Genomic DNA, 17,351 nt, shown 5'->3' with positions numbered 1-17,351 from the left:
TCCTCTGTCGTCCCCTTCTCCTTGTGCCCTCCTTCTTTCCCAACATCAGGGTCCTTTCCAGGAAGTCTTCTCTCAGCCTTCTCTCAGGGAGTCTTCTCGCATAATAACAAATGTATAACATGACAATCCCCACCCCATAGTGATTTATCAGGTGCTACATTAACACAAAGCTTAGGCTGAGAGACAGTAGCTCAGGAGTGCCCAAACTTTTTTTAGGATTGAAGTTGTTGAACTTTTTTTAGGAATTAACCCCAGGACATATACTGCCACGGGGGCTGAATTAAATCAACCGGTGGGCCAGATTGGGTCCCTAAAATAGACTTTGGACATGGCTGCAGTATCTGGTCACCCAGTAAGCTTCATGGCTGAGCGGGGATTTGAACCAATAAATGCCCTTCAACCATTTTTCATTCATTCCAGGTCATGCCCAACAGTTCCTCTGAAGCTGACCAGCATTATGAGGTAAGCATTAGCAGGATCTCTTCATGATTTACCCTTCAGAAAAGACCCGGAAAAAGCCCATATTAGGCAATAATTTTGGAGGTGGTGCTGGGTGCACTCCAGGGAGCCTAGATGCAAAGGAGAGATGGGCTCTTGTGTCTCTGACAGCTGGTCAGAGGACGGGATTTCTTACCTTTCCCTCCTCCCAGGCACAAACATCAATCAATCATGTCACCTGATGCACTGCCTCCATTTCTTCTTTAGAGTCTGCAGCATGGAGATCAGAACGTCTACAACGAGTTGATGTTCAGACAAAACCCATTGGAAGTCCCCTCTGTTGGGTTGTCTCCTTGACCCTTGTTGCTCATCCCTTTTCAGAGGAGATGTGCTCATTTCAGCGCATCTGAAGTGGGGATATCATATTCTCCATCAAAATGGACCCTCCTTCCTTCGAGGCCCGTCCTTCTGCAAATCCTAGCCCTCGCTTTGAATGAGCAGCCACAACAAATCAGCATTGGAAGAAGAGTCTGCTTCCTTGTGACCCTGCTCCCATCTTAAGCTGGAGAGACTTTCCTAAACATCTCTGCTTGCAAAGGGATCGTGGGTGGTGAATGTTGAGTTTTTTGGGTGGGAATTTTTGTAATTTGGCTGAGATGGATAAATACTAGTCATACAGGGTGAGTCTTTTAAAAGAAGCCCTGTGGAACATGTGTACTCTATATCCATGGGGCCTCTTTTTAAGGACTCATCCTGTATAATAAAAAGGAGAATTAACTGGATGCCTAGATCCAGGTTTGGGGCAAGTCGTCTTTGGTGAGAGAGCTCCAGCAGAGATTTAAAATCACTAAACACGCGGTGAAGTAAAGCATGGAAATATAGGCTGCTGGACCTTTAAAATATCCCCTTCTTGGTTGCTTCCAAAGCTCCCCACTGCCCTCAGCATAGAAAGAGACCTCAAATTTGGTAAGTTAAAAATGGTTTACTTGCAAACTCTTCGTGACCCAGCCTCTTCTCCCCTCCTGCTTTTTCAGTAGCAGGAGCGGGCACGTGTGCAAATGTTCAGGGATGCGGGAGAGGATATATTGTTTGATTATAGCCTTTCCAACTTGTGTTAAGAAGTTCACAATTTAGCAGAGTAACATTCCCCTTTTTAAACTCACAGCGGATGCATTTGCTCAGGCTCACTAAAGCCTCTATAATAACTGTTCTGGTATTTCCCTCTTATTCCCTCATAAAAGATAAGACACGACACAGTCTTCTATGAAAGTATAAAAAGAGTTTACTCACATTCTGTTCACAATAGGATCCCAGAAGGCCAACTTAGCTTAGAAAGCACCTGGAAACTATCTCATAAGGAGACAGTCCCTTTGTCCTCTTTTGGCTAAGCAGATGTTGCTTCTTCGATGCATGTAGTCAAAGAGAGAGAGATGGCTGCCCTGCCCTGTGCTTTTGTCGTTACCTGTACAGGTGAGGCCAAGCCCACCTCTAGCCACATGCAGAGGAAGTCTGTCCCAGCCCAAAAGGAAACAGGAAGTTTACCTGCTGGCTGGACAAACATTCCTCCCCATGTGTAAACATGTTCACTCTAGGAATGTTGTACTTGACTGCTCTTGTGTTTCACATCCCACAGCACAAAGATGATCTTGGGTCCCCTGGTCCCCCAAATCACCTTGGGGGTTTTCAGGGGATTTTACAATCTCACATAACCCCACTTCCCTCCGCCCGAGTCTCTCCCACGAACGGGAGAGCTGCCATCATGGCAGCCATGTAGTTTAAAGACTAACAAGCATTAAACAACCAAAAGCCTTCCTGTGAGGTATTTTAGGTCAAGATCTGCCGAAAGAGAAGAGGACATTATTTATGTATGCTACTACGGCGGCGAGAATTCTGATAGCACAAAACTGGAAGACTGGAGAAATTCCGACAAAAGAACAATGGCAAGAGAAATTGATGGATTATGCAGAACTGGCAAAACCGATGGACAGACTACGAGAAAAGGAGTTTTGAAAAAGAGAGGGAAACTTTTATAATATGTTTGCAGAATCAAAGAAAGAACATCGACTTGATGGCAGGATTTAAATAAACACTCACATCTTTATTAACAGAGAACATTAAAAATAATGAAGAAATGATATAGTGGATTTTAAGAAACAGCAGTATGTAATAAGGGGGTAACAAACCAGAATGGAAGCTGATGGAAACCAAGGAGGGAAGAGGTGTAATAAATATGTTATTGATATGAGATGTATGTATTGACAGAAAAGAAAGTGAATAAAAAAAATATTTTAAAATAAAATAAAGACTAACAAGCAAACCCTATTCCCAGCTCAGTCAAGACTTGAAGTGGGTGCTTATAGCTGGTTTGCTATAGTCTCTGCTTCTAAAGGAATATTGGTTGACTTGAACCATTTGTTCTCCATTTGATGTGTTCTATGCTGGGTTTAAATTGTGTTAGCTGCTGTGTTTTGTGCAGATTTCCACTGGTGGTGCTGTTTTGACTGAGCTCCTCTGTTTCGGTTTCTGGATTTTTATTATAAATTTCGTTTTGTGTTTTATCGTAATAAGTAAAGCACCTGGAGAACATGGCTGGGTGGCTGGTATACAAATGTAAATAATAATAGTAAATGATTAGTATTAATAATAGACGATGATGAATATTTGCTCAATAAACAGGTTGTCTGGAAGCAACCGCTGTATGCTGAGTTGATTGTGTGTAGCACCCACCCGTCTGTATGGTTATGTAATGTTTGACTCAACGCTGCAAGACTGATAGCTCTGATATGGAGGGAAGTTCTCTGAGGGAAGCCCCGTTGAACTGAATTGTGCAAGCATATTGTTCATTTAGAGAAGATTCCCACAGGATTCTGCCCCATATTACTTAATTGTGTGTGTGAGGGAGAGAAATTGACATTTGCAGTTTCCTCAGGCGCCTGAAAGACTTGACTCATGACTCCATCTATTGCTTCCTTCTTCAGTTGTCAAAACAATCTTTCTGTGTTTCTAGAATTGCCTCTCCACACTTTGAGTCATTCAGGCTGTCACTATTTTGGGGAGACAATTTGCAGGCCGCACTGATCTGCACATAACTTGATGCATTTCCACCAAGACAGGGACTTTATTCGGATGCTGTGCTTTTACATGTGCTGTAAGTCACCCAGAGTGGCTGGGGAAACCTAGCCAGATGGGCAGGGTATAAATCCTATTATTATTATTATTATTATTATAGTGGTACCTCGGGTTACATATGTTGAGGTTACATACACTTCAGGTTACAGACTCTGCTAACCCAGAAATATTACCTCAGGTTAAGAACTTTGCTTCAGGATGAGAACAGAAATCGTGCTCCAGAGGCGCGGCAGCAGCAGGAGGCCCCATTAGCTAAAGTGGTGCTTCAGGTTAAGAACAGTTTCAGGTTAAGAACGGACCTCTGGAACGGATTAAGTACTTAACATGAGGTACCACTGTATTATTATTACCACCTGTCAAACATCATATACTCGTCTACAACTGTCCCCCACCCCAGCCTGCATGAGATTGAGAGGGCAATGAAAACAACATGTGAATCTTTTTACCGCTCCTCTGAGGTCCCATTGGACACTGGACTTTGGGAGCCATCTATGTTCTCATGTGATTCTTTATTGCACCAGGATGGGGTGGAGAATGGAGGGTCCTTCATAGAATTGTAGAGTTGGAAGGAACCCCCAGGGTCATCCAGTCCAACCCCCTGCAATGGAGGAATCTCAACTAAAGCATCCATGGCAGATGGCGATCCAATCTGTTTACAAACCTCCAATGAAGGAGAGGTTCCCAAGGGAGTCCATTTCGTTGTCGAACAGCTCTTATCGCCAGAACGTTTTTCCTGATGTTTAGTCGGAATCTCCTTTCTTGTAACTTGAAGCCACTGGTTTGAGTCTTACCCTCTGGAGCAGGAGGAAACAAGCTTGTTCCTTCTTCCATGTGACAGCCCTGGAGATATGTGTCTAATTCTGGGCTGCATCAATAGGAGTGTAGCATCTAGATCAAGGGAAGTAATAGTGCCACTGTATTCTGCTCTGGTCAGACCTCACCTGGAGTACTGTGTCCAGTTCTGGGCACCACAGTTCAAGAAGGACACTGACAAACTGGAACGTGTCCAGAGGAGGGCAACCAAAATGGTCAAAGGCCTGGAAACGATGCCTTATGAGGAACGGCTAAGGGAGCTGGGCATGTTTAGCCTGGAGAAGAGGAGGTTAAGGGGTGATATGATAGCCATGTTCAAATATATAAAAGGATGTCACATAGAGGAGGGAGAAAGGTTGTTTTCTGCTGCTCCAGAGAAGCGGACACGGAGCAATGGATCCAAACTACAAGAAAGAAGATTCCACCTAAACATTAGGAAGAACTTCCTGACAGTAAGAGCTGTTCGACAGTGGAATTTGCTGCCAAGGAGTGTGGTGGAGTCTCCTTCTTTGGAGGTCTTTAAGCAGAGGCTTGACAACCATATGTCAGGAGTGCTCTGATGGTGTTTCCTGCTTGGCAGGGGGTTGGACTCGATGGCCCTTGTGGTCTCTTCCAACTCTATGATTCTATGATTCTATGATTCTATGAGTCTAATCTTCTTTTAAGGCTATGCTAGTGGGTGGCCGTCACTTGCAGGAGTGAATTTCACAGGTTAACTATGGGCCGTGTGGGAAAAGTCTTTTCTCTGGTCTTTCCTGAACCTTCCAACATTCAACTTCACTGAACACCTCCGAGTCCTAGCATAGGGTTGCCATATTTCTAAAAGTGAAAATCCGAACACACAAAAATGTTGAGCTTTTTTAGCCCAAAATTATTGGGCAAAACAAAAAAGAGGGAGTTTTTGAGCTATTTTTAAGTGTCCAGGTTTTCACAGACCCTTCGGCCATTCCCGTCTGGACACTGCTTCCGCCTGCAGTATTCCGGCTATGTCCGGGAAATTCTGGACATATCGCAACCCTAACTTACCTCCCCTTTTGAAGCGAGAAAAACCCAAAATTTAAATTGAAATAGTTTGAAATACTTTATTGTCACTTGTACAACTTGTATACAGTGAGATTACACGAGCATCCCCCACTCAGCTCTCTTAGTCTTAATTCCCCTCGTTTACTGACATACATCCACTAAACCCGAAAATCAGTTGCCCTGTTGTTATCTTTTCATCCAGCAGCCTAACAGCCCACGAATAGAAGCTGTTCTTTACCCTGTTGGTGCTTCTATATCTTCTGCCTGAGGGCAAGAGATCAAAAAAGTGCCGGCCAGGGTGTGAATCATCCCTGAGAATTTTCCTCACTCTCCTGAGGCAACGTTCTTCCGCGATGTCATCCAGCAGATTCACGGGACAGCCCATAATATCTTGTGCCGTATTCACCACCCTCTGTAGGCACTTCCTATCAGTTGATGTCAAACCAGCGTACCACACCGTGATGCAGTATGAAAGGACACTTTCTATTGTTGACAGGTAGAGGAAGATAATCAAATGTTGATTGACATCGTTATTTGGCAATATTCTGAAATGTGATAACCTTTCCTCCATCCCCTTGATAAATTGGGCTGTCCTTTTCTGAGCCCTTTTTGCAACTGTGCAATATTGTTTTACGTACAGCGGAAGTCTGGAGGCAGTTAAGACCTGGCAGCCTCTCTTGGGCTGGGCATCTGTGTTTGTCTTGTGGCCTCATCATTAAAAGGTAAAGGGACCCCTGACCATTAGGTCCAGTCATGACCGACTCAGGGGTCATGGCGCTCATCCCCCTTTATTGGCCGAGGGAGTCAGCGTACAGCTTCCGGGTCATGTGGCCAGCAGGACTAAGCTTCTTCTGGCAAACCAGAGCAGCACACAGAAACGCCGTTTACCTTCCCGCCGGAGCGGTACCTATTTATCTACTTGCACTTTGTGCTTTTGAACTGCTAGGTTGGCAGGAGCAGGGACCGAGCAACGGGAGCTCACCCCGTCACGGGGAATTGAACCATCGACCTTCTGATCGGCAAGTGCTAGGCTCTTTGGTTTAACCCACAGCGCCACCCGCATCCCTGGCCTCGTCATTAGCTGATGCTGAAGAAGCCACGGGCTCCTTCCTTCCCCTTTTTCTTCTGCCAGATGCCAACCGAAAGCTTTTGCTCCCTTCTCAACTCCACCAGCACATGACCTGGCACCCAACTAGAGGGCTGGGAGTCAGGAGAGGGGGAAGCCCAGCTCTGCCTGAGTCACACTGAGGACAGGACGCCCCTTCCCTCCCAAGCCCCTGTTCCACTCCTGCACTTGCAAACCACCCCTGGAGCACTCGTGGGGGTTAACAGGAAAAGCAAAGGAACCCAGGCATAGCTGTCAACGTTTCCCTTTTTTTAAGGGAAATTTCCTTATTCCGAATAGGATTTCTCGCAAGAAAAGGGAAAAGTTGACAGCTATGAACCCAAGCATCCAGCTGACAGCACTGCTGTCCTGTCAAGCAAAGCCCCCAAAATGGAAAGGCAAGCAGGGCATCTGTGGCTCACCTGGACCCTGCGAAGGTGTGTTGCAGGGGGTTGGACTAGATGACCCTTGGGTCCCTTCCAACACTATGATTCTGTCAAGAGCCCCTGGCAGGCAGCCCTCCTCCTGGCTGTCTTCGCCTTCATCGACGTCGTCCGCATCCGTGCCGCCCCTTTCGTCGACATAGTCTCCATCCCTCTTTTACCGTCGGGGCCGCCCAGGCGTTCTGTTTATTGCGCATTCATGACGCTCCTGGACTCCTCGATTCCAGGCCAAACGCGGCTGAGCTTCGAAAGCGCGGCGTTGACCATCGCGGCTTCGCGCTCCTCCCTCTTATCCCTTGCCCCCCGACGTCCGCGCATCGGCGACAACGCAGCGGTCCCCCGACCTTGCCAAGGACGCAGGGAAGGAGTCAGCCGCGGTGGATGGAAGCCCGGCCCCCGAGGAAGGCAGGGCCGGGCAGGATCAGCTCTGGGCTGCCCGCAAGCGGGCAAACGAAGAGGCCCCCACCACGAAGCGAAGCCCCGCCGTAGGCAGGTTGGACGTGCGTCCGGCCCAGCCTTGGAGATCCCCGGGATGGAGGAACTGCTGGCGCGCAGGGCTCCTCGCAGGTGAGCAGGATCGGGACCAAACTGACGGGTATGGTTATGGTTTCGTGCTGCGAAGCTCCCAGCACTTTTTAAAACGAAGAGCGGGGGCCAGAGGGAGCAGGGGGGGGGCTGCAGAAGCACGGAGACTTATTTCAATTTATGCGTGCGCGCGTTGCTCCTCTGATCAAAATCGCCCCTTCCAGCAGCTTGCAGACATGGTTTGGTGGAGGTGGGTAGGAGAAGTAAGGACTTGACTCTCCCCCACCCCGCCACCCCATGGCTATTGGCAGAAGTGCCAACTCGGTGCCCATGGGTGCCCAGGGCTGCAAATGCCATGCAGCATAAATGGCCCTGGCACCGAAATTTGTGGGTGCCCTGCCCCTTCATGGGGAATTTTGTGGGTGCTCGGGCACCCAAGACCCTAGGGAGTTGGTACCTATGGCTGTTGGCAGCTTTTGGATCGGGGTTTCCCTTGAGCACGCTGCTATTTCCCTTTGGACTTCATTTCTGCTGTCACTCAGCAGCTGAGTTTTGTATCAGAAGAATGTTATGCAGGGTGACCATAGCATAGAGAATTGAATACTTCCGACAGTTGAAATTCTCCACTCAAGAGAGGCTGAATTCTGCTCAGGCTGAGAGCCTTTGCCTGGTGCTCCTTATTTTGCCTAATTGTTTCGGGGTTGGGGGTTTGCATCTGCCAGTCATGGCAAAGAACATTGCAGCGTGCAGCAAAGGCACCATCTTCCTTCCTTCAGCTGAGATGGCATCGCTGGTTCATCAGCTGTGGCTGACACTCACACAGCCCTGTGTTTTCGCAGTGGGTGGTGAGGTGGGGTACCAATTCCTTGGCTACCCAGCTTCAAAATGTGGGAGGAGTGGGCAAAGGGGTGAAGACCCTGCATACGAAAACGTAGGACATTTTTTGTTTCTTCCACTCTTACTTGTACATTCAAGAATGTCTGTATTGCAGTTGTGTGGTGTGTTGTTCTTGTTTCTTTTTTGTTTAATTTTTATTGCATTTTCAGTTTTATCATAATCACAATTTCCATACATATTTCAAAAAACTCAAACCTCGCTCTATTCGAGCATCGACTTCCTCCCGCCCCTTTTTCTGACTTAAATATTTACTTTATTATTAGCATTTCCATAACAACTTTTTTACCTTCTCTCTTGTTTTAGAATACACCTCTTTAAATGTAAATCAGTTCCTTATATTCTCTTTACAAGACATTTCAACTCAAAGCTACAAACGTTTTCAAATGTTTACATTGTTCTTTCAGATATACTATGAATTTGCTCCAGTCCTTTTAAACGGTTCGTCACGCTGATTCCGGATCTTCCCCATCAGCTTTGCTAACTCTGCGTATTCCACCATCTTACTCCTCCATTCTTCCACTGTTGGGCTCTCCTGTGATTTCCATTTCTGAGCCAAAAGTATCCTTGCGGCCATTGTGGCATACTTAATCAGGTTTACATCTTTTGGGGGGATTTCATCTCCAATTAAACCTAACAAGAACATCTCTTTATTTTTTATTAAAGTTATATTTCAAAATCTTTTTTAATTCATTTAATTCATTAATTCATTTTTAATTCATTATAAATTATATCCCAATAGGCTTTCACCATGGTACACGTCCACCACATATGATAGAAATTCCCCTCCTTCTCCTTGCATTTCCAACAATTTTTATCCTGATTTCTATACATTTTAGCGAGTTTGGCTGGTGTTATATACCAACGGTACATCACCTTTGTTACATTTTCTTTGAGTGACATACATGCTGTGAATTTAATTGTTTTTGTCCACATTTCCCCCCCATTTTTCAAAACCAATGTTATGTCCCAAATCTTGGGCCCACTTAATCATAACACTTTTTACCTCCTCATCCTTTCTGTGCCACTCTAGTAATAATTTATACGTTTTTGACAATGTTTTTCTTTGACTGCTCAACAATTCGGTCTCTATGTGTATTGCAGTTGTTGAGGTCTCTTTGATGCAGTGAAAGAGACTTTGGGGCCGTCCGTGGATCTCTGAAAGAGAACAGAACTGTGCTGAAACTAGGACTTTTGTTTGAAGTGACATCTCCTCTTCGCTCTCTCCCCTTTACAGCCTCCATCCTGAGTTCCTGCTTCCTCTTGACTCAAACCAAGGGCGAGAAGGAGACAGTCATCAAGATGGACACGGAACACCCAGAAGAAGGAGGCAGTGTCACCTTCACACCTGTAGACCTTGATGCGGGGAACCTTAACACCTTCATCTGGTACCGAGGGGAAATTGAGGAGACTAGTCGAATCTTTACTTATATGCTAGTACCGTCTAGAATACAGAATAATGGACCTTCCTTCACTGAGCGGGAGAATGGGGGCCTAGACAGCTCCCTTAACATCAGGAATTTATGGCTAAATGACTCTGGACTCTATACATTGACTGCTAAAGTATCTTCGGGAACGGTGATAGGATTTATAGTCTTAAATGTCTTAGGTATGGTGTCTACTTTTAGGATTCGCCTTACTTCTATTACTGTAAGTTATTTTAAACTGTTTCTAATATTGTGTGTTTTAATGTTATAGCCTGCCCTGGGAACTATGGGCCCAGGGTGGGTAAATAGTGGCAACGGAAATAGTAATCACAGAATTGACTTTATAATCTGAAACACACACAGAAAGAGAGACATTGCACGTTCTTTTGCAATTCATGGAAATCTGTAATAAAAATTGTTTTTTTAAACAAATCATAGAATTGCAGAATTGGAAGGGACCCCAAGGGACATCTAGCCCAGCTCATTGCAATGCAGGAATATGCATGGAGAAGAGTGATGAGAGAGCCCAACAAATCCATCTGCATGTCACTACCTGGCAGCCCTGCTGACCTTGAGGCTCATATTCCATAAACTGGGAACGTTAATTAATGCCGTTGCGATCTTGCCTGTTTACCTTCGGGTAGAGTTGCTTAGTCGGTTACTGGTCCTGTTAATACGATTTTGTAATTTCTGCTATATTGTTGTTTTACCCGTTTTATTTTTATCGCTTTGCTCCCTGCTCTGGGGTTGGAAAAATCCAATGAGGAATGGGATAGAAATACTGTTCAGTTTCTGTTAATTGATTCTCATGGGAAACTTGCAGATTCTGGCTTCAAACAATTAACTCAAGGCAGTGTCAATTTACTCTTGGCAGAAAGCCCAGGTCAGCTTGACCTAGAAACTGCTTACTCTGATTGGTTAACGACCAGCATTCAACTCTTAACTAGGGATTGCTAGCTCAGTTTGATGTGAGGTGTGTTAGGAGTAGAAGTGCTGTGTATGGTTTTGAGAGAGAGAGAAAGAGAGGATTTATTTTGCTTTTATTTGTATGCAGAAACTCTGCTGGTTTTATTTTATCCTTTTTAATAAATCCTGTAAATAGTTATTCTGAGTCTAGCTGACTAGTCATTACCGCCGCAACTAGCTTCTTCGCTGTGCAGGAAAACTCTGCTACGTTTGGGCTAAAGCCAATAGGGCTATGCCTGACACTTCAAAGTTCCAAGAAATACTGTAGATTAATCAGAACAGCATGGAATTCTCTCGTGTGCAGGGAAGCCTGAATGTGCAATGCACACAGGTGTATTTGTCCATGCAGGTCACCCTCCAGCTGCATTCATGGAGGGATGTGAAGAGAAAGTTTGAGATGCTTCACTGCAGCAAGGCCACAGACAAGCTTGGGGCGAAGTTTTCACCTTTTCCCCTTTTTCCTACTGCCTTTAACAGTAGTCAGAGCAGGCAAGAAAGATTCTGGCGATACTCTTTTTACCACATACAGTCATACCTCATGTTACATTTGCTTCATGTTACATTTTTTCAGGTTGCGTCCCGCAGCGACCCGCAAGTACTAGAAAGGGTTACTTCTGGGTTTCATCCCTCGTGCATGCGCAGTAGTGCTAAATCGCGCTCCTCACATGCGCACAAGTGCCAAATCGCACCGCGCAGATACGGGGCTTCAGGTTGCAGGCTTTTCACGTTGTGAATGGGCCTCCAGAACGGATCCCATTCACAATCAGAGGTACCACTGTATCTCCATGCCGGGGGGGGGGGGAATCCTTTAGCTATTCATCAAGGCTGCTCTGAATCAAATAACTGGCAACATTAGGTTGATGTCCAAAAGAGCTGGTTTCACTGAAAATTGCCCTATACTCAGTGTTACACATGTGGAGGACATGCAAGAAAATAAAGGAATTTTGGAATGTAATCTATAATGAGCTTTAAAAAATGATTAAGGTATCCTATCCTTTATTTTAAAAACCGGAGGTGTTTCTCTTAGGGATATTTGGCCCAGATATACCTAAAAATGCAAGAGAATTATTCTTGTATGCTACTGTAGCTGCAAGAATATTAATTGCCTCAAACTAGAAAGGAGAGGAAATTCCAACAAAACTGGAGTGGCAAAGTAAGTTGTTGGAGTACGCCAAATTGGCAAAAATGACAGTAAAACTGAGAGGTTCTACAGGGCAAACTTTTATTAAGAGATGGGATATGTACACCAAAAAATACCTTATACATTACTGTAATAATATAATGCCAGTGGGAGGAGTCGAATGAATTCTGTGGTATGTCGACTAACAAGAGAATACGATATTGATAATTGACAAAAGCAAATAAAATAAAATGAATGTTAATAGTGTGCTAGAATGATTAGGCGGTAAATACACGATGGGGTGGCAAGAAGTCATTGGATACTTACGTAAGTGGAATGTGGAGTGATGATGTAACAAATAGCACAATTATCTTTATTATTATTATTATTATTATTATTATTATTATTATTTACTTGTATGTTTGTTACATCTTTTTAATCTCAATAAAGCAATTTTAAAAAGAGGAAAAAAGCAAATTGCCCCATACTCATGTGATCAACTGGGGAAGGAAAATCATGGACACATCCTTTCCAAAGCTCACAGCACCTTTCTCTCCCCTCTTGCAGGTGTAGCGGCGGCTGACTCCCATCCCCAAGCATCAGTTTTTGGAATTATCCTAGGTTGTATGATTGGAATCGTGGCCATGGGAGGTCTGGGGTTGTTCCTGTACCCCAGGTTTCACTCAGCGTAAGTCTGCCGTCCTGGTCCCCTTGAATCAGAGTCCCCCTGAATTTGCCATCTCCCCCTGGTTCTCCGGGAAGTTCCTGCTCTGCTTAACTGCTTTGAGTGGTCTCTCTGCTCACGCTCACGGTTTGCGGCTTTCTCACTGTGGTGAGCCAGTGTGGTTAAGAGCAGTGGACTCGTAATCTGGTGAACCGGGTTCGCGCTTCCGCTCCTCACATGCAGCTGCTGGGTGACCTTGGGCCAGTCACACTTCTCTGAAGTCTCTCAGCCTCACTCACCTCACAGAGTGTTTGTTGTGGGGGAGGAAGGGAAAGGAGAATGTTAACCACTTTGAGACTCCTTAGGGTAGTGATTAAAGCGGGATATCAAATCCAAACTCTTCTTCTTCTTCTCCTTCTTCACTGGTGTCCCGCCCCACACTTCTCTTAGAGGCATTCAGTGCCCCGCTGTTTGCGCCTCCAAGCCAAATGCACAAACGCCAACCAGGGTTGCCATATTGAAGAGGGGACAGAGGAAGAAATATCTGCTTCAACTATGACACTCGGGCAGGAGAAGTTGCAGCTGAGGTTCCCTCTTCTCAATAGTCCACCAAAGGGACCGTAGGCCTATCCTCTGTTAAACCTGATGATTCTGATACACAAACATTTGCAATGAGCAGATGACCACATCAAGCACCCCTCCAAAATTGGTCAGAAACTGTACACATTGGGTTGACTTTTCAGTTCTAAAAGGTAAAGGACCCCTGACAGTTAAGTCCAGTCATGAACAACTCTGGGGTTGCGGCGCTCATCTCACTTTACTGGCCGAGGGAGCCAACGTTTGTCTGCAGACAGTTCTTCTTGGTCATGTGGCCAGCATGACTAAGCTGCTTCTGGAGAAACCAGAGCAGCGCACAGAAACGCCGTTTACCTTCCCGCTGGAGCGGTACCTGTTTATCTACTTGCACTTTGATGTGATTAAGAACAGCTTGGCAGGAGCTGGGATCAAGCAAAGGGAGCTCACCCCATCATGGGGATTCGAACCGCCGACCTTCCAATCGGCAAGCCCTAGGCTCATGAGGGGTAGCTAAGTTGTGACCTTCCAGATGCTGTCAGACTCTGGAGGACACCTGATTGAGGAAACCTTCCTTAAAGGTATTTTTTTCTATTTGGGGAGTTCCCAATATCTAGAGGAAATCCTAGCAAGGCATTTTCTTTGCACCCCTAACCCATCTCAGGCCACTCGCCTTGCCTGCTTCCACTAATCTAGTAGGAGTTGTTCCTTCCGTGGTCTCAGCCTTTTGAGCAGAGGGTTCAAAAGGAGCAGAGGGCTGTGGGTTGCTTGGCTCTGGTGGGCTTATTCTCATGAATCTCTCTCTGTTCCCTAATGCTCTTTCTGTCCTGTTTCTGTCATTTCAGAGCAGGGCGTCGCTGACACAAAACCCACCACGGTAAGAATGATATACATATGATTCCTAATGTATTCAGACTCCAGAGTTTTGGTCCAGTCTCTAGAATGGAGTAGGAAGGAGAGGGGAGGGGGTTTGAGCCAAAGCAGAGCAAAGTGAAGGTCTTCCTTCATCAGAAGGAAGTAGGACATGGGTGAGGAACTTTTCCAACCCAGCGAGCCAGATCCTTATTTCCATGAGTCCTGTGGGACAACTTTGACATGTAGGCTGGATCACCCATCTACCAGTCACCTGACATCCACTCCTCTCAGTGTGTCCTGCTTGGTTCTGCTGGGCTTGGGTTCTGTCTGTTGTATGTTCCAGGTCCGTGACTTTTTCTCTTTGTAATTTCAGACCAGTGCTTCAGTGCATCGGTAGGAACAAAATACAAACCCACATTGGTAAGGATAGAACAATGGTGGTCCCTAATATATGCAGACTTCAGCATTCTGATTCAAAGTCTAGAAGCGGGAGAGGGGTTGAGTTGCAGCAGAGAATGTCTTCCTGCAAAGGAAGTAAGAGCAAGAGTGGAGAACCTCTTCAGCCCAGCAGTCCAGATCTTTATCTCCATGAACCCCCCTCCCCCGGGCCAAGTTTGCCAGGTAGGCTAGGTCACCAACCTGTCAATCACATGACAACAATGACTATGAATTTCATTTGCAAGCAGGTTCCTTTGAAGTCAGTTATAAACAAACTTCAAAGTGCGGGCCACCTTTGGAAAGCAATTTTCCAATCTATATCAGTTGATGCAACCCCACGATAAAGACACCCATGTTATTTGGAATAAAACTTGCAGCATTTACTGAGGACAGACAAATGCTCAATATAGAGAATAATCCCCAAGAAATACAAAATATTATAAGAGCTCTTAAAACCAACAATTCACCAGGCTTTGATGGTTTACCTGCATAATTTTATAAAAACATTTTCAGATAGCAGTACTGTTAAAATTAAGCTGTTTAACTATTGTAAGCTAACTAAGGTAATATAAGAATCTTGGAAAGATGAAAAAATAACCTTAATTCATAGGAAACACAAATATCCAACATTACCCTAATCTTATAGACCAATATAATCATTAAACCAAGATTTCAGAATTCTTGCTCCAATATACACAAAAAGGTTAAAGTTATTTTAATGTATAGACATCCAGACCCATGGATGTTATTATAGGTTGTTTACTATCAGTTAATGCAAGAAAATTCTTGTATTTAATAAATGAAAGAAATAGAAATAGCTTTGGTTTTTCTTAGATGCTGAAAAAGCTTTTGATAGGATAGAAAGTAATTATTCATACTCCCTGTTGGATAAATTAAATACGGGTGTTCCTTTCTTGGAATATATCGAAGCTGTTTCTGGAGACCCATGCACAGTTTTATATATAAACAAACAAATATAAATAAATTCCTGAAATCATTTTTGAGGAAGCAGAGGCCCCCCTCTGCTTTTTTGCATTTTTTTGTGTGCTGAACCATTGACAAAATTGATACAATCTGCAAAAGAAGCACCGGAAGAAATGTTAAATCAAATACCAATGCTGGTATTCATAATACTGATGTTGTGTGAAGTATATATGTATTTGATAATACTATGTACCTATGAATTTGTTGCGTTTATGTCTTCGTTGTGTCTTTAAGTGAAATTTAAAAATACCGTATATTTAAAAGGAAGGATCTAGAGCTTGGCTGTTATCCTGACACCTTTACACTCGCTGGCTGGATTACTGTAAGGTGGGATCAAGTTTGATGTTTCCTGGATAACAGATTGATCATTGATTTCATGCTTTCCCTTATAACCCTGCAAGTAGAAAGTTGTGAGCTCTGTTGTGCCATCGTATTTGCTTTTAAAAAATTCAACGAAAGCTAGAAATCCAGGGAACAGCCTTGCAATAAACACTCAAAGTGCTGCACCATTAGACCCCTCCACACAGCAATGCGTTTGAACCTCCCCTTTGTCCCACTGACTCCTTCTTATGGTCTCTTGCAGGGTGAAGACATACAATATTCAACACTAGCCTTCAAAGCCAACCACCCTCCTCAGCCAAAGCCAGCGGCCGTCCGGCCTTTGGAAAGCAACATTATATGCTGAGAAATCAAGAAGAAATGATCAGGGATGATTCTCCCCTGGCACTCTCCTCAGTGCAAACATATCCTATGACTCACATCCTTTGCCTGGATTGTTTTGGGGAAGTGTGTTGAAATAAATTGGTTTCCTTGTCTGAAGAGAAGAACGTAGAATTCTCCCACATAGGCACACAGTCGCCTGGTGTAATAAAAAGGTTTAGCAGTGAGACCAAGTTGTTCAAGTGGTTTTTGCCCCCCTCGCCTCTTCTTCCAGCTCCGCCCCCCCCCCAGTGCCGCTTCTCCGGCCTGCCACAAGGTCTGAGCGATAGTGGACCGGCCCGCAGCTAAACAAAATTGCTGAATCCTGACCTAGGATCATCGTGCATGAAGAGAGAATTGCACAAAGACAACAGTCTTGATCGGAGACAGTGGGATGTCAAGGGAAGGGACAGAAACCTGCTCGTGGAAGTCAATGATACAGGGTGGCCAAAAGCTTATTTGAGGGTGCAGGGCATATAAGTCTGCTATCCTAACCATGCCTACTCAGAAGCAAGTCCTCCTGAATTCAGTGAGGCACACTCCCATGTAAAGTGGGGTTAGGATTGTGGTCCCAGTCATCTCCTTTTTTTTTTTTAATGAATTTTTATTAATTTACATCAGAAGAAAAAACAAACAAAAAAACATATTAGTTTCACATCAAAGTTTCACAACATACACCTTTTTTGGACTTCCTCCAGCTTATCCGTAAATCATCCGTAGTTATAATTTAAGTTGCACATTTCTTAATTTTGTATTGACGTTGTTTATATCTTTCTTTCTATTCCCTTTAGACAATATTTCATAGTCTTTCACAGTGCTTCTTTAAATCCCGTTAGCGTTATCTGTCCCTCACTTATATGTTCCAGATATTCCACAAATTTCCCCCAGTCCTCGATGAACTTTTGGTCTCTTAAGTATCTAATCTTTCCTGTCAATTTGTCCAGCTCCATATAGTCCAACAACTTCATTCTCCATTCTTCCACAGTCGGTATTTCTTGCTGTTTCCATTTCTGGGCCAGTAACACTCTTGCTGCTGTTACTGCATATTGGAAAAATTTACCATCTCTTCTTTTTATCTCATTTCCTAATATCCCTAACAGAAAGACTTCTGGTTTCTTTATAAATGTAGGTCCCAGCCATCTCCTTGATGGGGAGAGCCAGTGTGGAGTAGTGGTTAAGAGCAGTAGACTTGTAATCTGGGGAACCGGGTTCACGTCTCCACTCCTCCATATGCAGCTGCTGGGTGACCTTGGGC

General features: G+C 44.6%; 2 protein-coding genes across 3 annotated transcripts in view; both read left to right on the top strand.

The window, feature by feature from the left end:
* LOC309376178 (uncharacterized protein) overlaps positions 1-1,745 on the top strand; it is a 44,129-nt gene extending 42,384 nt beyond the window's left edge. For both annotated transcript variants that reach the window (XM_081922418.1, XM_081922417.1), the window contains exons 6-7: positions 421-462; positions 706-1,745. In XM_081922418.1, the coding sequence (XP_081778544.1) occupies positions 421-462; positions 706-795 (132 nt within the window). In that variant the 3' untranslated portion in view covers positions 796-1,745. The remainder of the gene's footprint in view (positions 1-420; positions 463-705) is intronic.
* Positions 1,746-7,257: 5,512 nt separating this feature from the next.
* On the top strand, positions 7,258-16,286 carry LOC309376206 (cell adhesion molecule CEACAM16-like). Its single transcript, XM_081922476.1, has 5 exons — positions 7,258-7,518; positions 9,608-10,020; positions 13,966-13,997; positions 14,349-14,395; positions 15,981-16,286. Exons 2-5 carry the CDS (start codon positions 9,673-9,675, stop codon positions 15,983-15,985), a joined length of 432 nt encoding a protein of 143 aa, XP_081778602.1. The 5' UTR covers positions 7,258-7,518; positions 9,608-9,672; the 3' UTR covers positions 15,986-16,286.
* Positions 16,287-17,351: the final 1,065 nt, after the last annotated feature.

This window comes from Podarcis melisellensis, assembly GCF_964234715.1.
Source record: "Podarcis melisellensis genome assembly, chromosome: 8".
NCBI lineage: Eukaryota > Metazoa > Chordata > Lepidosauria > Squamata > Lacertidae > Podarcis > Podarcis melisellensis.
Note: the sequence above shows the minus strand (reverse complement) of the source record. Positions and strands in the feature narration are given on the sequence as shown.